Below are 19,169 nucleotides of genomic sequence, written 5' to 3' on the forward strand. Positions count from 1 at the left end.
GTTGGTAGTATAAAACATTGTGAGAAACGGCTCCCTCTGAAGTGCCATAGTTTTCGAGAAAGAAGTAATTTTCCATGAATTTGATTTCGAGACCTCAGATTTAGAACTTGAGGTCTCGAAATCAACCATCTAAACCCACACAACTTCTTATGACAATTTTCACAAGTTAGTTATTTTATGCATATGTTGAGATACACCAACTGTGAAGGCTAGTCTTTGACAATTACCAATAGTGTACACTGCCTTTAAGCAAGACACTTACCCACTGCTTCGTCAGATGGGACGTAAAGCTGTATGTTACGTGTGTTGTTATAACAACTATCAACGCACGTATAAAAAAAAATACACACTTATCACAAAGAGAAGGGAATCGACCTGGTGGGTCTGGCAATGCGACTATCTTCAATTAAGGCTGCACCAGAGTTCAAGCTCTGGTGATTCTGTTCAGCAGAGTGTGGGTTCGAATTCCGGTCGTGACACTTGTGTCCCTGAGCAAGACACTTAACTATAATTGCTTCTCTCCACCCAGGGGTAGGTGGGTACATGTGAGGGCAGAGATGGTTCTTGTTATTGATTTAGCCGAGTAGTGCATTTGTTGCACAAGGCTGTATACTCCCCAGGGAGCTGAGATGGTTCACAAGGCTGTATACTCCCCAGGGAGCTGAGATGGTTCACAAGGCTGTATACTCCCCAGGGAGCTGAGATGGTTCACAAGGCTGTATACTCCCCAGGGAGCTGAGATGGTTCACAAGGCTGTATACTCCCCAGGGAGCTGAGATGGTTCACAAGGCTGTATACTCCCCAGGGAGCTGAGATGGTTTAAGGATTGATTACAGGCCCAGTGACCAGGGGTAATATTGTTGGAGCGCCATGAGCGTCACTGCATGACGAACCTGAGCGCTATATAAAAAGCCATTATTATTATTATTAGAAAGGAAGAAGAAGAAATGAATATCTAGAAGCATTTCAAGAACCTTACTTTGCTGTTGATCACCATCAGCTTCAAAGCCTCCATCATGATGGTTTTCTTGAAGCTTGATTCTCTTTCTTCTATCAACCAGAGGTGATGTCTTATTAAATAGAGCTTCCAACTCATCTGTAATGTCACTGCCAAACTGACAAGGAGCTGTAAAGTATTGCAAAGAATCAATTTCAACAACCACTACTTAATAATAATAATAATAATAATAATAATAATAATAATAATAGTGGTTTCTTGTATAGCACTCATATCCGTCACTTGATGACACTCAAGGCACTTCAACATTCATTATTTTCCTAAAAGACTGTGGCAGAGCCTGCCATGCAAAAATCAGACTTCTAAGCCACAGCCGCAGCTGCAAGAGAGAGGACAACTCCCCAGGAGCAGTCCATGGTCAGTATTGACGAGCGGATGCTTACAACTAATGTGGGACCTGAATCATGAGACCTGTTCATGTTACATACATGTAGCATCATGTAATGGTTAACAAGACGCTGTAGCGCAACATGCTGCCAATCAAACCAGGAACACAGGGCGAACCCTTTCTCTTTTCGATAATGCACTGAGTTCTTTTATGTGCGTTAGATAACAGACGGGACCAACGGCTTTACATCCCTTTGAAGGACGAAGCATTATGGTCAAGGGCTTTGCTCAAGACACAAGTGTCATAACTGGGACTTGAACCCACACTCTGCTGATCAGAAATACCAAAGCTTGAGTTTGGTGTTCTTAACTGCTAGGCCATGACAGACCAAGGAACACAGGGAGAACCCCTTCTCTTTTCGATAATGCACTGAGTTCTTTTATGTGCGTTAGATAACACACGGGACCAACGGCTTTACATCCCATCTGAAGGACGATGCATTATGGTTATGGGGTTTGCTCAAGACACAAGTGTCATAACTGGGACCCGAACCTACACTCTGCTGATCAGAAATACCAAAGCTCGAGTCCGGTGCTCTTAACCGCTAAGCCATGACAGACCAAGGCGGAGTTGTAGAAATTGAGTCCAGGACTCAACCCAGGTAGTTGGGGTTAGTTAATAGTTTCTTTGCACGCCTTTCACCTCTTAGACCTCGATTCGAATCACGGAGAGGGGCACTATGAGAATGGTGTTTTCAGTCCCTGCTTAACTATGTGGGTTTTCCCTTGAATAATAGTTTGTTTGTCCTGTAAGTTATGTTAAGTTCTGATGAGATTCCACTCTGTTGTTAACTTTGTCTCTGTCTTTTGAGTATGTCTTCCTATTTGGCTTTGTTTCATTGTGTCTCAAATAATTCTTATTCTAGTAGTCCTTTATTTGTCTTTCACGGAGGCAACAAAGGCAACGGCCTTCATGCCTCCTGTTCATTGCCTTGGTGCCCTTGAAATTCTACAGTAGCAATTTACAATGTCCTCATAGGGTGCCCTTACATCAAGGAGAAAATGCCTCGTTGCCCTCTTCTTTAAAAAACGAAGCATACAGGCCTGTAAGATAATTATAATTGTATATAATTACTTGTATGTACATTTTGCATATATATGGAATTTTTTGTTGTTGAAAACACCACAACAAATAAAATTTCTTTTTGGATATTAATTTCAAGGTACTTTCTTCTTGTAATAGGTTGGCATAAGGTGCTAAGGTCACTCAGGAAGTTCATAGAGGACTCATCCCTGAACTGAAATGTCCTAAAACAAGGGCCTTGACAAAAATGCCCTGATTGAACAATTTCCTGTCCAGATGATATAAAAAGAATGACCAACCCAGAACAGACTGTACATCTGCCTTAAAACCGACATGATGATGATGGTGACCATTTATCTCCAACTTGTAGAGCTACGAATCCATCGGAGAGATGACTACAAACCTTAACCACACAGTAAGTGTCGACCATATCACTTTAAAGGCAGTGGACACTATTGGTAATTACTCAATATACTTATTAGCATGAAACCTTACTTGGTAACGAGTAATGGGGAGACAGTAAAAAACATTGTGAGAAACGGCTCCCTCTGAAGTAATGAAGTTTTCAAGAAAGAAGTAATTTTCCAGGAATTTGATTTCGAGACCTCAGATTTAGAATTTGTGGTCTCAAAATGAAGCATCTGAAAGCACACAACTTTGTGTGACAAGGGTGTTTTTTCTTTCATTATTATCTCGCAGCTTCGACGACCAATTGAGTTCAAATTTTCACAGGTTTGTTATTTCATGCATATGTTGAGATACACCAAGTGAGAAGACTGGTCGTGTCCAGTGTCTTTAAAAACTAAGCCATTTTGAGCCAGGATATTTTTTTTTTTTAAACAACAAGCGGTTAAACTTGTTCTTTTTGACTTATTTTGAACTAAATATTATTTTTTTTCCAGCCAATTTTAAAAAATGGGTCTTTTTGAGCCAGGATTTTTGGTTCAAAAAACTGCAAGGTGTTAAACTTGTTGATTTGACTGGTTTGTGACCATTTTTTTTCCCCGTCCAATTTTTAAAAATTGGCCTTTTTGAGCCAGGATTTTTGGTTTAAAAAACTGCAAGGTGTTTAACTTGTTCTTTTGACTGATTTGGAACCATTTTATTTTTCAGCCAATTTTTAAAATGGGACCCTTTAGAGTCAGAATTGTTGGTGAAAATATTGCAAGGGGTTCTCTTGACTGAGTTTGGACCATTTTATTTTTAAGCAAATTAAAAAAAAAGGTATTTTTGAGCCAAGATTTTTTGTTGTAAAACTGCAAGGGGTTAAACTTGTTATTTTGACTTATTTGGAAACAATTTATTTTTTGGCCAATTTTTATAAATCTGCCATTTTGAGCCAGGATTTTTTGTTCACGCCTGTTGTCCCATTTGAATCTGGCTTGTGGCTCAAAGGTTTTAAGAGATTTTTGACAGGCCTGGTCATGAGTTTACTGGCCTGACACTATAATCAGTGGCCTCGGGCCTGTGTCTAATTTGAATCTGGCTTATTGCTCAAAAGTTTTAACAGTTTTTTGACAGGCCTGGTGATGAGTTTACTGGCCTGACGCTAAACTCACTGGCCTCGAGGTCTATGGTCCAATTTGAATCTGGCTTGTTGCTCAACAATTTTAAGAGTTTTTTTACAAGCCTGGTCATGAGTTTACTGGTCTGTGGTCCAAATTAAATCTGGCTTGTTGCTCAAAAGTTTTAGGAGTTTTTGGACAAGCCTGGTCATGAGTTTACTAGCCTGATGCTAAACTCACTGGCCTTGAGGTCTGTGGTCCAAATTAAATCTGGCTTGTTGTTCAAAAGTTTTAAGAGATTTTTTACAAGCCTGGTCATGAGTTTACTAGCCTGATGCTAAAATCACTGGCCTCGAGGCCTGTGGTCAAATTTAAATCTGGCTTGTTGCTCAAATGTTTGAAGAGTTTTTTTGACAAGCCTGGTCATGAGTTAACTGGCCTGATGCTAAAATCACTGGCCTCGAGATTGTGGTGCAATTTGAATCTGAACGTTATACACATTTCTGATTGTGTATTCCAATACAGAGTATTCTTCCTGCAGGACATATAACTGCTCTAAGAGTTTTTTTTTGAGAATTCGTTAGCTTTGATTTGGTTCTTGGAAGGAGCTGAGACAATTTCATTTGACAAGTTGTTCTGACCGTCAACAACTCGATGTGAAAAGCTGTAAACTAAAACCAATTTATTTATAATCTAAACACTGCCCCCTGTATAAGCCTAGGCTTTTTTCCCTGGTGCCCTCCTCTGCACCTACTGCTTGTATGTTTAATGATTATTTATTGTGATTTTTGGACAATCAAACAAACAAACAAACAAACAAACAAACAAACAAACACACAGACCAATTCTGACCATGGAGTCTGTCGTGCTGTTTCGAAAGCTTTTTGCTGTGTTCCATAAGTCCATCACCATATCTGCTTGTCATAGTTTACTGTCAATAATGCTATACTTTGTTTGTACATTCTATTTTATTTTATGGACACTGATTCAAGGATGGCAGACTTTAATTGAAGACTATTACTAGACAGGCCATTGTTAAAGGTACAAACATTCTACTTGTCAACAAGTCTAGCATGTTACTGGTACATGAACGGTACATATAGGCCTTTTGTTAACCTGTTCATTTTAACCATCCCACAACAACAACAAAAACACCCCTAGTGTAATAATGGTACGCTCTACAAGCTGTTGGACCCCCACGACCTGCAGAAAAACAAACAATTGCTTCATGCGTACCCAGCACTGCTCTGTTAATAATATTAACCAAGCCATTATTCTGCCCAGAAGACCACCAGACATTATTGTATTTAGGGGAGAACAATTAGATGTAAAGGTACTGAACGAACTGTTACATTCATGCTCATTCACCCTGACTTCACCTTGTGACTGGTAGGCCTACCATGTAGGTGTATTTTAGTAAAGTATAGTACCGGTACTGTACATGTATATATGGAAAAGGTACAGTTTAATGCTGTACCATAGAGTGATATTTCACTGAATTCGCAGAATTCCAGGAAGGAAGTACAAAGTGAAGGTAATGTAAGCTACGTGTTATGATCTTGTTCTTTAGATCTTCATATCCTGTCAAGGCCATCCTGATGTGTTCGTTGATTCTCTTTGTAATACGTGTGTATATGAATGCAGGCCTGGAAATTAATCTTTGATAGGGCAAGGCCGTTAGTTTTCATTTGGCAACTAGGGCACAGCTGCCATTGTAAAATCTGAAAGTCTATGGGACTTTTTTGAAGGGGCACTATTAGTATTAGGCTAAGACCACGGCAACGGAGGCCATGGCCTAATACTAATAATATGGAGATAGAAATAGCCAGGCCTGTAAAAATGGTTCTCTCATATGTACACCATATGACCTCCCTTGGTGCGGGTGCGTGTGTATTTATATTGCATTGATTTTGTGTGGTTCGTCTATTCCTACATACTGCTCGTCCATGGTTCATGTGTATGCATAATGCTTTACAGTCATGACACCGTAAAGCTTAGAGGCTTTTGCATTAGGCGCTTTACAAATGTCTTATTATTATTATTATTATGAATCTCTACCTCTATGGTGTACACGGCAGTGGTCCGTGGTCCTTTCTGTACTGCGTACCAAATTGAAATCATAAAAACCATGGAGGTAGTAGGATTAGCTACCTCCATGCAAAAACAGTATCAGGGCTTATTTACATTACATTGTTTCATGTATTCGTGGGAGTGTCGTGGCCGAGCGGTTAAGAGTACCGAAATCAAACTCTGGTGTTTCTGATCAGCAGAGTGTGGGTTCGTATCCCCAGCCGTGACACTTGTGTCCTTAAGCAAGACACACACAACCATTGCTTCGTCCTTCGGATGGGACGTAAAGCCGTTGGTCCCATGTGTTGTGTAAACGCATGTAAAAGAACCCAGTGCACTTATCAAAAAGAGAAGGGGTTTGCCCCGGTGTTCCTGGCTGGATTGGCAGCATATTGTGCCATAGCACCTTGTAAACCATTACATGGTGCTTAAGGATTAGGTCTTATATCTCAAAAATTCGCCCCACTCCTTGCAGTAATAATACCTGGCGCTTGTATCCTTTGGCAAAAGGCGCGTTATAAATACGGTTATTATTATTATTATTATTCACATGCATACCTGTGTGCTTCGATTTTGAAAGGGCATGGCGGCAAGGCGTTTTCTCACCCTCTATTGACGAAATTGTCAATTTCTACCGAATACTTTCAAGGGCACCAACCAGGGCAATGACCAGTGGGCATGGAGGCAATCGCATTTGTTGCTTCCTTGTAATATTAAACCTTTGTACATGATATTTACTTTGAAAGTGAAGAATACAAATGCACTTCAGAAATGGAGACCTCAGGATGTTGTTTTGTTAAGCTGATCTGATGTATTTGTGCGGAAATGAGTTTGCTACAAATTTAAGTTCAATTACACATGTTTATCACGGTATAGAGTCACTCTAAACTTCCAAACTGCCTGTAAGGCCCAATTTTGCCTCCCCCCTTTAAACTTACTTCTCGTGATAATATATTTAATGCGCCGTTTGTTGCAACAGTGGTAAACTCCCACTAAATTGAATTTGTTTTCCATATAATCACCACCTAGTAACATTTCAAGCACACTGTGTACAGTATACTGTCTAAATAATTCATTTTAAATAAGATCAGACCCAGGCCCTTCATGCGGTTTCTAAATATCTTGGAATTTGTCACTCTTTGTTGATTCAAAATAACTTCACTACACAATGATATTGAAGGTGGAAGTACAGTCGACTGGACTAGCCAATGACCTCTTCATAACAGATAATAGAGGACAGTTACAAAGAAATACAAAGCATCACAAAGCAGAAATGAGATTCAGGACTTTAGAATGTACTGGTTATAAGCAGGACCTCTTTATGATTGTGCTCGCTATTTAAAGGCAGATGACACTATTGGTAATTACGCAAAATAATTATTAGCATACAACCTTATTTGGTAGCGAGTAATGGGGAGAGAGAGGTTGATAGAGTAGAACATTGTGAGAAACAGCTCCCTCTGAAGTGACGTAGTTTTCGAGAAAGAAGTAATTTTCAACGAATTTGATTTCGAGACCTCAGAATTAGAATTTGAGGTCTCGAAATCAAGCATTTGAAAGCACACAATTTCGTGTGACAATGGTGTGTTTTCTTTCATTATTATCTCGCAACTTCGACGACCAATTGAGCTCAAATTTTCACAGGTTTGTTACGTTATGCATATGTTGAGATACACCAAGTGAGAAGACTGGTCTTTGACAATTACCAATAGTGTCCGGTTTCTTTAACAAGGTTTTACTTTTATTTTATTTTTTTGTCTGTCACAGAATCTGAAGCAAGATCAACCTACTGCCAAGTCACAAGCCCATCAAGACCATAAAAGACAACCAAAACAGACGTCTTCAACAGTAAGAAACTGAAAGTGAGTAACTTCTTTCCAAATACCGTTGACACTTTCCATGATCATGAAGGCGTTTCCATGGAGAAAAGAACCTTATTACACAAGAACCAATAGTGGCTTTCTCCGTTGCTTAGTTGGGCTGTTCCTTGTCTCGGACTTGCAGGTCAGCACAGCATGCCCAGACCTCTGCCAATGTGACCAGCAAACAGTCACCTGTCCCGACGCTGCACTTATTCCTGTCGACATTCCCGAAGAGACTACTATCCTGAAATTCCCCAACCATCGCTTCACCAACCTACCAGGTTATACATTCCTCCCTCACAATCTCAACAGTTTACAAGAGCTTCATCTGAGAGAGGGCAACTTGGAGATCATTGACGACAACGCCTTCCACGGCCTTCCACAACTCAAGTCACTTCATCTAGACTACAATAATATTGAGACTATAGCGCCTAACGCATTTGATGGTCTCGGCAGAGTGACACACTTGTATTTGTACTACAATAAGCTCCAGCAGCTACACCCGAGGCAGTTTGTTGGTCTGACGCTGCTTTACTGGCTGTCGTTGAGTTTCAACGCTCTGACGGATATTCCAGCAAACGCATTTCAGGGTTTGGAGAATCTGCACATTCTTTACCTTCGTTACAACCATCTATCGGTGCTGGGTGATTATCGGTCGTTCAGCGGCTTACACCATCTCCAGATGCTTAGCTTAGAGAACAACCACGCCTTAAGAACTATCGGGGATGAAACCTTCAGTCAACTGTACGCACTGACGGATCTAGAGCTCGGTGGTAATTTGCTGGCCGCTACCAGCTTCACCGAAGCTACATTCTCAGGACTGCATAAACTGACAACCTTGAACTTTCATGATAACCCACTTGGAGTTGTTCCATCCCTTGCCTTCAAGCCCATCCCACAATTGGATAAAATCTATCTCACAAGCTGCCAGCTTCGCTCTGTCCAACCAGGGGACTTCCAATATGTTCCAGAGTTAAAGGAGCTCTATTTGGACGACAACGTCGCCCTGATAGAAATTCCTACGCACACATTAACAGAACTCCCACTGTTAGAAATGCTTCACTACTCACAAACATCAATCACTGAAATACCCGCATTCTCTTTCCAGAATGCAACAAATCTTAGGAAACTAGTCATCGCCGACTCAAAACTGAGTAGCATCAAGGAGAATGGATTTGATGGACTTGAAAATATCCATCAGTTGGACCTTTCAAATAATAAACTGACGACGCTATTTCACAACATCCTTGATTCAATACAGCTTAGTGGCAATCTTGAAATTGATCTAAGCGACAATCCATGGGCATGTGATTGTCACCTTCGAGATTTCGTCCAAAGGGTTGAAAAACGTTACACACCAAAGCAAGTAACGCAAGTTTTCAACTCCAGTCAGCCTCCGCCTAAGTGTCAAAGCCCACCCCAACTTGCCGGGCAGGGCATCTTCAGTGTCCCCACCCACAGTCTGAGCTGTGATGCCCCAACCCCCAAGGACGCAACCCATGAAGCAAACCATCGGAAGGTGACTATTGGGAGCTGTGTTGGTCTTGCTACCGTTGTCTTACTTTGTACAGTCTGCGGAATATTCTTCTATCGCAAGAGACAAAGAAAAGCGCGCGAGATGCTTCGTAGCATCAACGATAGTCTGTTCCCTTTAGATGATGACATTTCAATATAAACAAACATAGAAACTTCAGTACTGTTTCAAATCATTCATTTGTTGAAACACTTGTTGGAAGGTTTCAGGTAAAATTACAAGCATTTCAATTGCTTTTTTGGAAAACGTCAATCGTGCAAAGTGGTACAATTTAATGTGTTTCCTACACACTGGGATGTCTTTACGCAAGTGGGTGTCATAATTCAATTTTCAAACACAGCTTTGTATAACTACTGTTAAAATAAGAAAAGTTTGACACCAGGTGTGATGAAGCACTATAAGAATTTAGGATAGACAATTACAGATTATTACAAACAGTGTGATTAGAAAATTATCCATTTATTTAAACTTCACTGAGGATATTGCTAGCATAAAAACACAACAACTGCTTATGTTGCCCTGTTCACACTACAGCAATTAAGCAGGGGTCCCTTGCTTTGTTTTAGCATAGTTGTGAAGTTAGGCAAATTGCTCTTCAGGGGAAAGGACAAGGTTGGACTTTTCACTATTTTGTTTTGACCCAGACGGCCGATCGATCTCAAACGTCTATGGGTTTTTCAGTTTATGTATACATGTAAGTTGGATATCATAAAATGCTTACACTGCCAGTAACTGTTTTGTTAGCAAACACCAGTTCCGTAACTGTTCCTTAAAAGGCAAAGTATTCTTTGGGGTTTTTTAACCGTTCTATTTTTGAAATCCTGTATCAATGTATACAGTGTGCAAACATATTAACCTGGCAAAATTTCATTAAAAAAGGTTCGTAGCTTTTTTTAAAAAGATATTGCCGAAAATACAGAGCGGTTTTTATCCAAGCAGGAAGAATAGCCTGCAATTTGAATACACAATCTGAGAAACATATCATGCTTGGAATGTTTCTCAGATTGAAATTTGTTTGAAGCCCTTTCTCTAAAACCTAAAGTGGGGGATCGTTTTTTTTCCATTTTTTATTTTACATTATCAACGCTGCAGTTCTGATACACCTGTTATATATAAATGATTTATTATTTCTCTCTGATGCAAATGCATTAAATTGCTGCTAAAATATAGGATTCGAACTGCCTCTACCTACCAAGCAAACACTCGTGGGATAGCTGGTAAAACACTCCTCTAAATTGCAAAGGTTGTGGGCTCAAATCCCACCCAAGTAATATGCCTGTGATTTTTTTTTTCACAGAACACTGGAAAGTACTGAGTACACAATGCTTTCACACATTGGTAGTGTAAGGGTACATGTCAAACCAAAATAAATATTATTTATCCCGATGCAAAGTAAACATCTATTATAGACACTGGACATTATTGGTAATTGGCAAAGACCAGTCTTCTGACTTGGTGTATCTCAACATAATGCATAAAATAACAAACCTGTGAAAATTTGAGCTCAGTTGGTCGTCGAAGTTGCGAGATAATAATGACAGGAAAATAAAACACCCTTGTCATCCGAGGTTGTGTGCTTTCAGATGCTTGATTTCGAGACCTCAAAATCTTAATCTGAGGTCTCGAAAATCAAATTCGTGGAAAATTACTTCTTTCTCGAAAAGTACTCCACTTCAGAGGGAGCCGTTTCTCACAATGTTTTGTACTACCAACCTCTCCCCATTACTCGTTACCAAGTAAGGTTTTATGTTCATAATTATTTTGAGTAATTACCAATAGTGTCCACTGCTTTGAACTTTTGTTTTCCTCAAAATGTTCAACAATATCATGATTACATTATCATTATAACAGCTGCAGTATTTCTTACCAAGTAAGTTTTTATGGATTAATTTGTTTTTTCAGTAATTACCGAAGTTATACCCTCCCTTTAAACGTGTTAAATATTCAAATGGAAACAAACACAAAATAGACAAGTATTTGGGGGCATTGGTTAATTGCAATCTTTAGAACTAATAAATATAGATACATCACAAATGTATTGTATTGATTCCAATTGCAGATTTAAAGGCGCTGATTTACATTTCTCTAAGATCTAATTTTTTACATGATTCAAAAAGAAACTGAAAAATGCAGGTTTTATGTAAGTAGGATTTGAAACTTTGCATGCTGGAATTACGATATGGAAAGGTTTGCGGTAACACCATGTAATGACTATCTCTAATGAGTTGGGGTGGTTCTGAAAAGAACCGTTGGTTTCAACTCGACGTTTCGATCGGTATGCTCTGATCGTCCTCTGGAGGTTTTATGTACTTCTTCTTTCAGTTTTTGTGTAAAATAATACACAACAAAATTTGAAATGATGTAATTTGATGGATACTGTTGTAGGTACATTTCAGATTCAACATTAAAAGTATTTTTTTTATTTTATATAAAATAAAACCAACAAAATCCCTGCAAAGGATTCTTGAGACCATTAAGGCCTGCTGTTTTTCAAATGTGCTGCACTGAATTGCGTCAATTTTTCAATATAAAATTTTGAGAAAATAGAATTAGCTGTTGCAAACAACTTACCAACCAAATCGACCGAGAGTATAAATGCAAAAAATAGTTAATGGCCTGACGTTTCGACCCTAGCAGAGTCTTTCTCGAAGGCTAAATGACAACACAACAAACATGAACAGGTAACTTAGTTACCTGAAACGTCAGGCAATATAAAATTTTGTAACAGTACGTACAACTATGCAGCTTTTTCCCTTGAAATTCTTGAGTAATAAAATTGTATTTAATTATTTATTTATTTCAATATCTTAATTGTTCATTAAAAGCACTCTCTTTATGTTTTTTTCCTTTGACACAGCTGAAGTGTGTTTCAAAACTTCAAGAAATATTAAAAGTGAAAATGTCTTTGGATGTAGCAAGAACTGGGTGAAAGTTTCTGTGTAAACAATCATTGCTTATTTGTAAAATCTACAAAATCTCTTATTCATAAATACCCCAGACAGTTTCTCTACTCCTATTGGTGGAGAGCGCGTCACGTTGGGGTGTTTACACAGTTAAAAATTACCAGTGTTTATAAACGGCTGGCTTCCGCGTGTCAGGCGCGCAAGATTATCAAGCAATTCATAGCTTTAGTAACAGGGCGTAATCTATTTTTAAGCGCGCACGCATACATGTAATCTATTTCTAAGCGCGTGTGTAACAGACTCTTCACAAAGTTTTTGAAACAAATATTTCAAACCTCAAATTTTCAACTGTCAAAGTGTCTGTACTTGCATTGTTTTAACATTTTTTGGCAAACGGGCATATATGAATGGAAATAAAAGAGTAGTGACTCGTTCTTACGTCCAATAAAAACCTTGCAAGGTCGTTGCCGTGCGATCACAAGGGGACGCCCCTGCCACCTTTAAACAGTTGTGTAAGAACTCCTCGCTACCCTTTTATTCCCTTATAATATTATAGACCTTTCCATCATTGATAAACAAGGTGCACCGATTGGCATGACCCGCCAAATTGTAGCAAAACAATCAATTGTGTTAAAAGAAATTGTGACCAAAAACATTATTTTCTGTTGCGATTCATGAGCTGAAATATGACTTGTTGATTTGTTTTTCAATAAAATCAACTTATTTTTAAAGCCATTTCTACAATCTATGGCTATCTGTTTTTGATTTGCATTTATGGCTTTCCATAGTTTTCCCAACCTCGTTTGGCAAACACTTGGGCCGTGACGTTGCAATAGAAAGATCTATATCAGCTTACACCAATACATTTTACATTTATCAGGAATTACATGGAGGGTTTCCTTTTTGGTTTGAGGTACAATTCATCATCCTCACCAAACACAATCTACAAGTTAATGGAAAGTTTCCTAATTCGTTTGAGGTACAACGAATCATCCTCACCAAACACCTTCTACATGTTAATGGGAGGTTTCCTAATTAGTTTGAGGTACAATTCACCATCCTCACCAAACACCTTCTACAAATTCACGGGAGGTTTCCTAAGTAGTTTGAGGTACAACGAATCATCATCACCGAACACTATCTACGTGTACATGTTAATTGGAGGTTTCCTCATTAGTTTGAGGTACAATTCACCATCCTCACCAAACACCTTCTACAAATTCACGGGAGGTTTCCTAAGTAGTTTGAGGTACAACGAATCATCATCACCGAACACTATCTACGTGTACATGTTAATGGGAGGTTTCCTCATTAGTTTGAGGTACTACTAATCATACTTATCAGACACCTGCTGTAGGAGGTTTCCTCGTTAGTTCGAGGTACTATTCACCATCCTCACCAAACACATTCTACAAGTGAATGGGAGGTGTCTTCACTGGTTTGAGGTACAGTTCTTCATCCTTGGCCTCCTCTTTATCCCCTCCAGGTTTTGAAGGACAAGTAAAACATTTCTTAGGTGAGGACTTGGTTGGATAGCCAACTGGCCCCTGAGGCAATAAGTCTCTACTATCAGCATAGCAGTACACAGGGGCGACAACTTTAATACTCGAGTAGAAATGGTCCGAAGTGGTAAAGACGTCAGACTTGTCACCAGACGGGGAGCTGTTAGCTCCAGAAGAACCGGGGAGATTATCCTCAAAGTAAGTCATAGTTACAGGAGAAGATTGCTCAGAGAAGCTTGGCGAAGCCTGTTGGGCGACTCCTGGAGATCTTGGCTCATGCATTTTCTTTTTTCGACAGACACAGAACATCACTATAATCGCTATAACAAGAACTGTTGACCCAACAACCGCTGGTACTACATGAGATGTACCGGTACACAACTTGCGGCTCTCTAAGCTATGAAGGGGCACCATCTGGGTGTCAGAACCTCTGCAGGATGTGGACTCGATGCGAGTCACAGTAATATTTCTGCTTGTGTTTGAAACCAAATATTCAGCGAGCTTACTAAAATTGCAGTCACAAACCCAGGGGTTACTGAACAGTGTTAGAGATTTAAGATTGTGTAAGCCGTCGATGGATTGTACTTGAAGAGTCTGAAGCAGGTTTGTGTCTAGATAAAGCTCTGTTAGAGCTGGAAGTCCTTGAAATGCTAATGCGTGGACATAATCCAGATCCAATTTACTGAGATCAAGGACATGAAGGTACAAACATCTTCCAAAGGCAATTGGTCCTAATTTACTGATTGAGTTTCCCTGGAGATTCAGTTTCTCGAGCTTGCGTCTGAAGTTGTCCGGGAAAAGGGGGACTTCTGTCAAGGTATTCCGGTATAAATTAAGATGTTGTAGATTTGCCAAGTCAGTGAATGCATCCTCCTTTATAATGCTGATCTGATTTTCTGACAGATCAAGGTATACCAGCTGTTTCAGGAAATCAAAAGCACCTGCTTTTAGTGTCGTCAGGGAATTACTGGATAGATACAGTTTCTTTACCTCGTTCAGACCTTCCCAAAGTCCCTCCGACAGATCGAGCAGGTTGTTGAAACTGATGTCCAGATCTTGGAGGTTCTTTAAATTGATAAAGGAACCGTTCATAATAGACGAAAGCTTGTTATGGCTGATGTTCAGGTACCTGAGAGACGGCACAAACCCAAACGCCATCAGATCCAACTCTTCAATCTGGCTTTGCGACAAATCTAAAGTTTCAAGATGAGGTGATGTGAATTCTACATTTTCGCCAGGAAAGCGCTGCAGGGCGTTCCTACTGAAATTAATTGCCGAGGTATTTTGGATGGACCTAGGATCTGGTAAAGTCCTTAAATTCCTTCCACTGCAGTCCGCGGTGCGATTTAATATGAGAATGTCACATGCCTCTCCGTTTACAATCGTCTGCATTGACGCTACAAAGAATGCTAGCATCAACCAAAGCCAGAAAACCTGCCTGTACTGAGTTTCCATGTTGCTACTTCTGTCTGCGCTGTTGTTCTAGCAAATAAATCTATCCAACCACTGTGCTCTCATCCTTTATATACCAATTAATTCTAAAATGATGTCATCCAACGAGGTTACAGAAATAATACCAGCGGGCTACAGTCAAGGCTTTATTACCATTAGGTAGTACATGGAATCCTAACCAAACAGGATATAACTTGCGTCATTTGATAACTTGTGTGTAGCTTATTGTCAGTATTCCAACATCCTATTTCCTTGTTATCAACCAGACTATTGGTTGCCCAGTGAAACTGATTTGTCTGATGTGAACAATGACTTGACAAACATGGGTCTAACTTATGGTACGTTTATTTACAACTTCATATGATAACTCAATCAAGGCTTTTAATCAACATCAAGATGACCATATTGCAGTTGTGGATACGCTGTTATTCTCATATACAAGTTGGCAAAATTGCAGCTATGCTAACTTTTGCATATTTTCATACTAAGCTTCATGAGTTTGGAGCACGCTAAGAAGTTTTAAGGGGGTTGAAACATTCTTAGCAGCTTGATGAGGTTGGAACAAGCTAAGCAGCCTAAAGAGTTTGGAGCACGCTAAGAAGTTTTAAGGGGGTTGAAACATTCTTAGCAGCTTGATGAGGTTGGAACAAGCTAAGCAGCCTAAAGAGTTTGGAGCATGCTCAGCAGTTTATGCATACAAACTTTATGAGGTTTGAAAATGCTTAGCAGCTTAATTGGGTTGGAACATGCTATGCAGCTTTATGAGGTTGGAACTTGCTTAGCAGCTTAGTCAGGTAGGGACATGCTAAGCAGCTTGATGAAATTGGAACAAGCTAAGCAGCTTAAGAAGGTTAAAATATGCTTAGCAGCTTGAGTAGATCAGAGCATTTTGAGCAGGTTAATGAGGTCGGAACATGCTGAGCATATTTGACAATAGAAGATGCTAAGCAAACTTACCAGCATTATATCTCTGAACTGTCCTTGCTGATACTTTAAGTTTGCCAAGTGGTTTATAAGAAGATGTCGACTCACTGACGTCACTTTTCTTTGAACCTCTCTTCAGATCCTTCAACCTTTAAGTAGAATTTAACAAGTTTCAAGTTCAATTAATAAATACCTTGAACAACTTACAGACTCTAATTGGTCATAACTCGATCACATGGTCTTAATCATCTCAGTTTTATCTAAGTGACATTGTATTGTATTGTTTCAAGCTTTGCATGGTGTGGAGAAATAAGAAGAAACTATAAATAAATAGTGAACTGGCGTGTACAACCATGTGTAAATCTCTTTTGTGTGGGTGTTGGCTCTTAGAAAAGCCAGATTGGTCACAGAGACCAAACCGGCTCTCCTCAGAGCCAAGACTCACAATTGTTTTTACACATGACTGTACATGGTTGTACCCGTAAGTTTCTATTTATTTATAGTTTCTTCCTATGATATTGTACTGACGATAAAAAAAAAACCATGCCAGTGATTCTGCAAATCCTAGTATCCGTAGAAATAATTAAAAATGCTGTGTAGTCATGATCGAGGCAGGCTTGTGGCTTAGCTCTAGTACTTTCACTTTCAGTGAACAGCACAGAGGAAGAGTCCTATATCATAAAAGTGTATAGGGCTTACCTCATCGGGGGGGGGGGGGGGGGGGGGGGCAATCTATGGCAAAGTTTAGTGTGTGCACACATGGGAACTCAAGGTTTGTGTACATCCTATGTGGGTGGTGTAAAACAAACAATGTTTTTGAGGTTTTTAATCATCGCTGTTAAAAGTAACAATAATAAGTATTTATAAAGAGCTTTTACAGGGAGAGCAAAGCACTGTACATGAAAATAACAAAAACTATGAGAAAGACCTATTGTCAAGGTGTTTGGTACTTAAAGGCAGTGGACACTATTGGTAATTACTCAAAATAATTATTAGCATAAAACCTGTCTTGGTGACGAGTAATGGGGAGAGGTTGATAGTATAAAACATTGTGAGAAACGGCTCCCTCTGAAGTGCCATAGTTTTTGAGAAAGAAGTAATTTTCCACGAATTTGATTTCGAGACCTCAGATTTAGAACTTGAGGTCTCGAAATCAACCATCTAAACGCAAACAACTTTCGTGTGACAATGGTGCTTTTTTTTCTTCATTATCATCTCGCAAGTTCGATGACCGATTGAGCCCAAATTTTCACAGGTTTGTTATTTTATGCATATGTTGGGATACACCAACTGTGAAGGCTAGTCTTTGACAATTACCACTAGTGTCCACTGCCTTTAAAGGGTGGGGGGGGCATGAGGAAGGATAAAGGTTTTACCTTTCATTTATTTTTTCCTCTGTACATCTGTAAGGAATTACATTCGCATAAATGTTGACTGGTTGAATGTAGCTGAGAAAGTCCCGCACCTTGAGTAGTCAACATCACACAAAAAGACAACAATTAAAAACTTAACTGTCTAATAAAATAAAACAAGGATTCAAAGATAGTCGTAGCACTTAATAACCAACCAATTACAAAAAAACCTGCACGACCTTTCTTCTTCATCTGGGCCCCATTTCATGACTCTGCTTGCCGTCAGCAAAAGATTGTCAATCTGAGAAGCATTTCTGCATGAAATGTTATTATTATTTTATGGTATAGGATTTGAGGCATTGCATGGTGAGGTATCAATGTATATTTGGTTTGCGGTAACACCATGTGTTTTATCTACTTGCCAGGTAGAGTTTGTTCTTTAGGGAACTGTCTTGCTATAATCTACTCCGCGGCAGTAGAATATAGCAAGACAGTTCTCTAAGAACAAACTCTACCTGGCAAGTAGATACACACATGGTGTTACCGCAAACCAAATATTATTTTATTATTATTATTATTAGGTATTATTTATACAGGGTAGCCCCATCAGTGTAAAAACACTGTTCTCCCCGGGGGCCCTGTAGTAAAAGCAATACACAGAACAACAGATAAACAAATACACATGTATAAAGAACAAACCCCCACAAAAGCACCAACAGCACTCTATACCACCAGGAACAAAACAGAGAGAAAAGGCAACAAAAAGCCAATAATGCAAAATAAATCAATGTTCTGTATAAAGTAGACATAACCGCTCAATAATTATTTTTTTTTTGCGAAATCTCAAAAATGCTACCACCTTTTAAACATAATTTTTCATAGTTTAGTTTACAACTATTGTATAACTCTACATGTACATGTATATAGGATTAAAACAATTAAACAGTTCAAAAAGTGAAAGGTATACTTTGCCTTAAAGCCATTAAATACTTTCGGTAAACAGTATTGTCCAAGTCTCACACTTCGTGTATCACAACTTATATAAAATAACAAACCTGTGAAAATTTAGGCTCAATCGGTCGTCGGAGTCGGGAGAAAATAATGGGAAAACCCACTCTTGTTTCCGCGCGTTTCGCCGTGTCATGACATGTGTTTAAAATAAATCCGTAATTCTCGCTAACGAGAATTGATATTGTTTTAATGTTTTCTAAAAAAGTATTAAAGCATTTCATGGAACGATATTTAAAGAGAAGTCTTTCACCCTTACCTTCTGTAAACCCTTTAAATTATTTGTAAATCTGTGATTTTTTTTTTTTCTGTACCGAAAATGTATAATGGCTTTAAAGGCCTCATCGCCGCTCTTTTATTCCCTTATGGTGGGAGTCAACTTTAAACTCACAGGAAATTATTGGTTATTGTTACTCAAAATAGTTGTAAGCGAAACAACATACTTGGTAATCGGCAATGGAGAGCTGTTCATAGTAGAAAACATTGTGAGAAACAGCTCACACTGAGTAGTGTAGTTTTTGAAGAGATACTTTTTCAATCAAATATTACAAGAATATAGGCCTGAAGCCCTTTTTAGGCATCTAAAAGCACACAAATTATTGTGAAACAAGTGTGTTTTTTCTTTCTT

General features: G+C 39.1%; 3 protein-coding genes across 6 annotated transcripts in view; 1 reads left to right on the forward strand and 2 right to left on the reverse strand.

Moving 5' to 3' along the window:
- Positions 1 to 19,169, reverse strand: part of LOC117305062 (protein artemis-like) — a 44,074-nt gene that overhangs the window by 2,304 nt on the left and 22,601 nt on the right. For all 3 annotated transcript variants that reach the window (XM_033789788.1, XM_033789779.1, XM_033789798.1), the window contains 3 exons: positions 17,558 to 17,646; positions 16,215 to 16,330; positions 980 to 1,126 (listed from right to left, as the gene is read on the reverse strand). In XM_033789788.1, the coding sequence (XP_033645679.1) occupies positions 980 to 1,126; positions 16,215 to 16,330; positions 17,558 to 17,646 (352 nt within the window). The remainder of the gene's footprint in view (positions 1 to 979; positions 1,127 to 16,214; positions 16,331 to 17,557; positions 17,647 to 19,169) is intronic.
- LOC117305079 (leucine-rich repeat-containing protein 15-like) lies at positions 2,734 to 10,335 on the forward strand. 2 transcript variants are annotated; one of them, XM_033789811.1, is made up of 2 exons: positions 2,734 to 2,844; positions 7,772 to 10,335. In XM_033789811.1, the coding sequence occupies exon 2, from the start codon at positions 7,904 to 7,906 to the stop codon at positions 9,539 to 9,541; it is 1,638 nt and encodes a 545-aa protein (XP_033645702.1). In that variant the 5' UTR covers positions 2,734 to 2,844; positions 7,772 to 7,903; the 3' UTR covers positions 9,542 to 10,335. The 2 variants fall into 2 exon arrangements, with proteins under 2 accessions (XP_033645702.1, XP_033645711.1); XM_033789820.1 differs by lacking the exon at positions 2,734 to 2,844 and adding an exon at positions 5,144 to 5,468.
- Positions 12,672 to 15,297, reverse strand: LOC117305092 (chondroadherin-like). Its single transcript, XM_033789833.1, has one exon. The coding sequence runs from the start codon at positions 15,258 to 15,260 to the stop codon at positions 13,713 to 13,715; it is 1,548 nt and encodes a 515-aa protein (XP_033645724.1). The 5' UTR covers positions 15,261 to 15,297; the 3' UTR covers positions 12,672 to 13,712.

The sequence above is a fragment of the Asterias rubens genome, chromosome 2 (genome assembly GCF_902459465.1).
Source record: "Asterias rubens chromosome 2, eAstRub1.3, whole genome shotgun sequence".
Taxonomy (NCBI): domain Eukaryota; kingdom Metazoa; phylum Echinodermata; class Asteroidea; order Forcipulatida; family Asteriidae; genus Asterias; species Asterias rubens.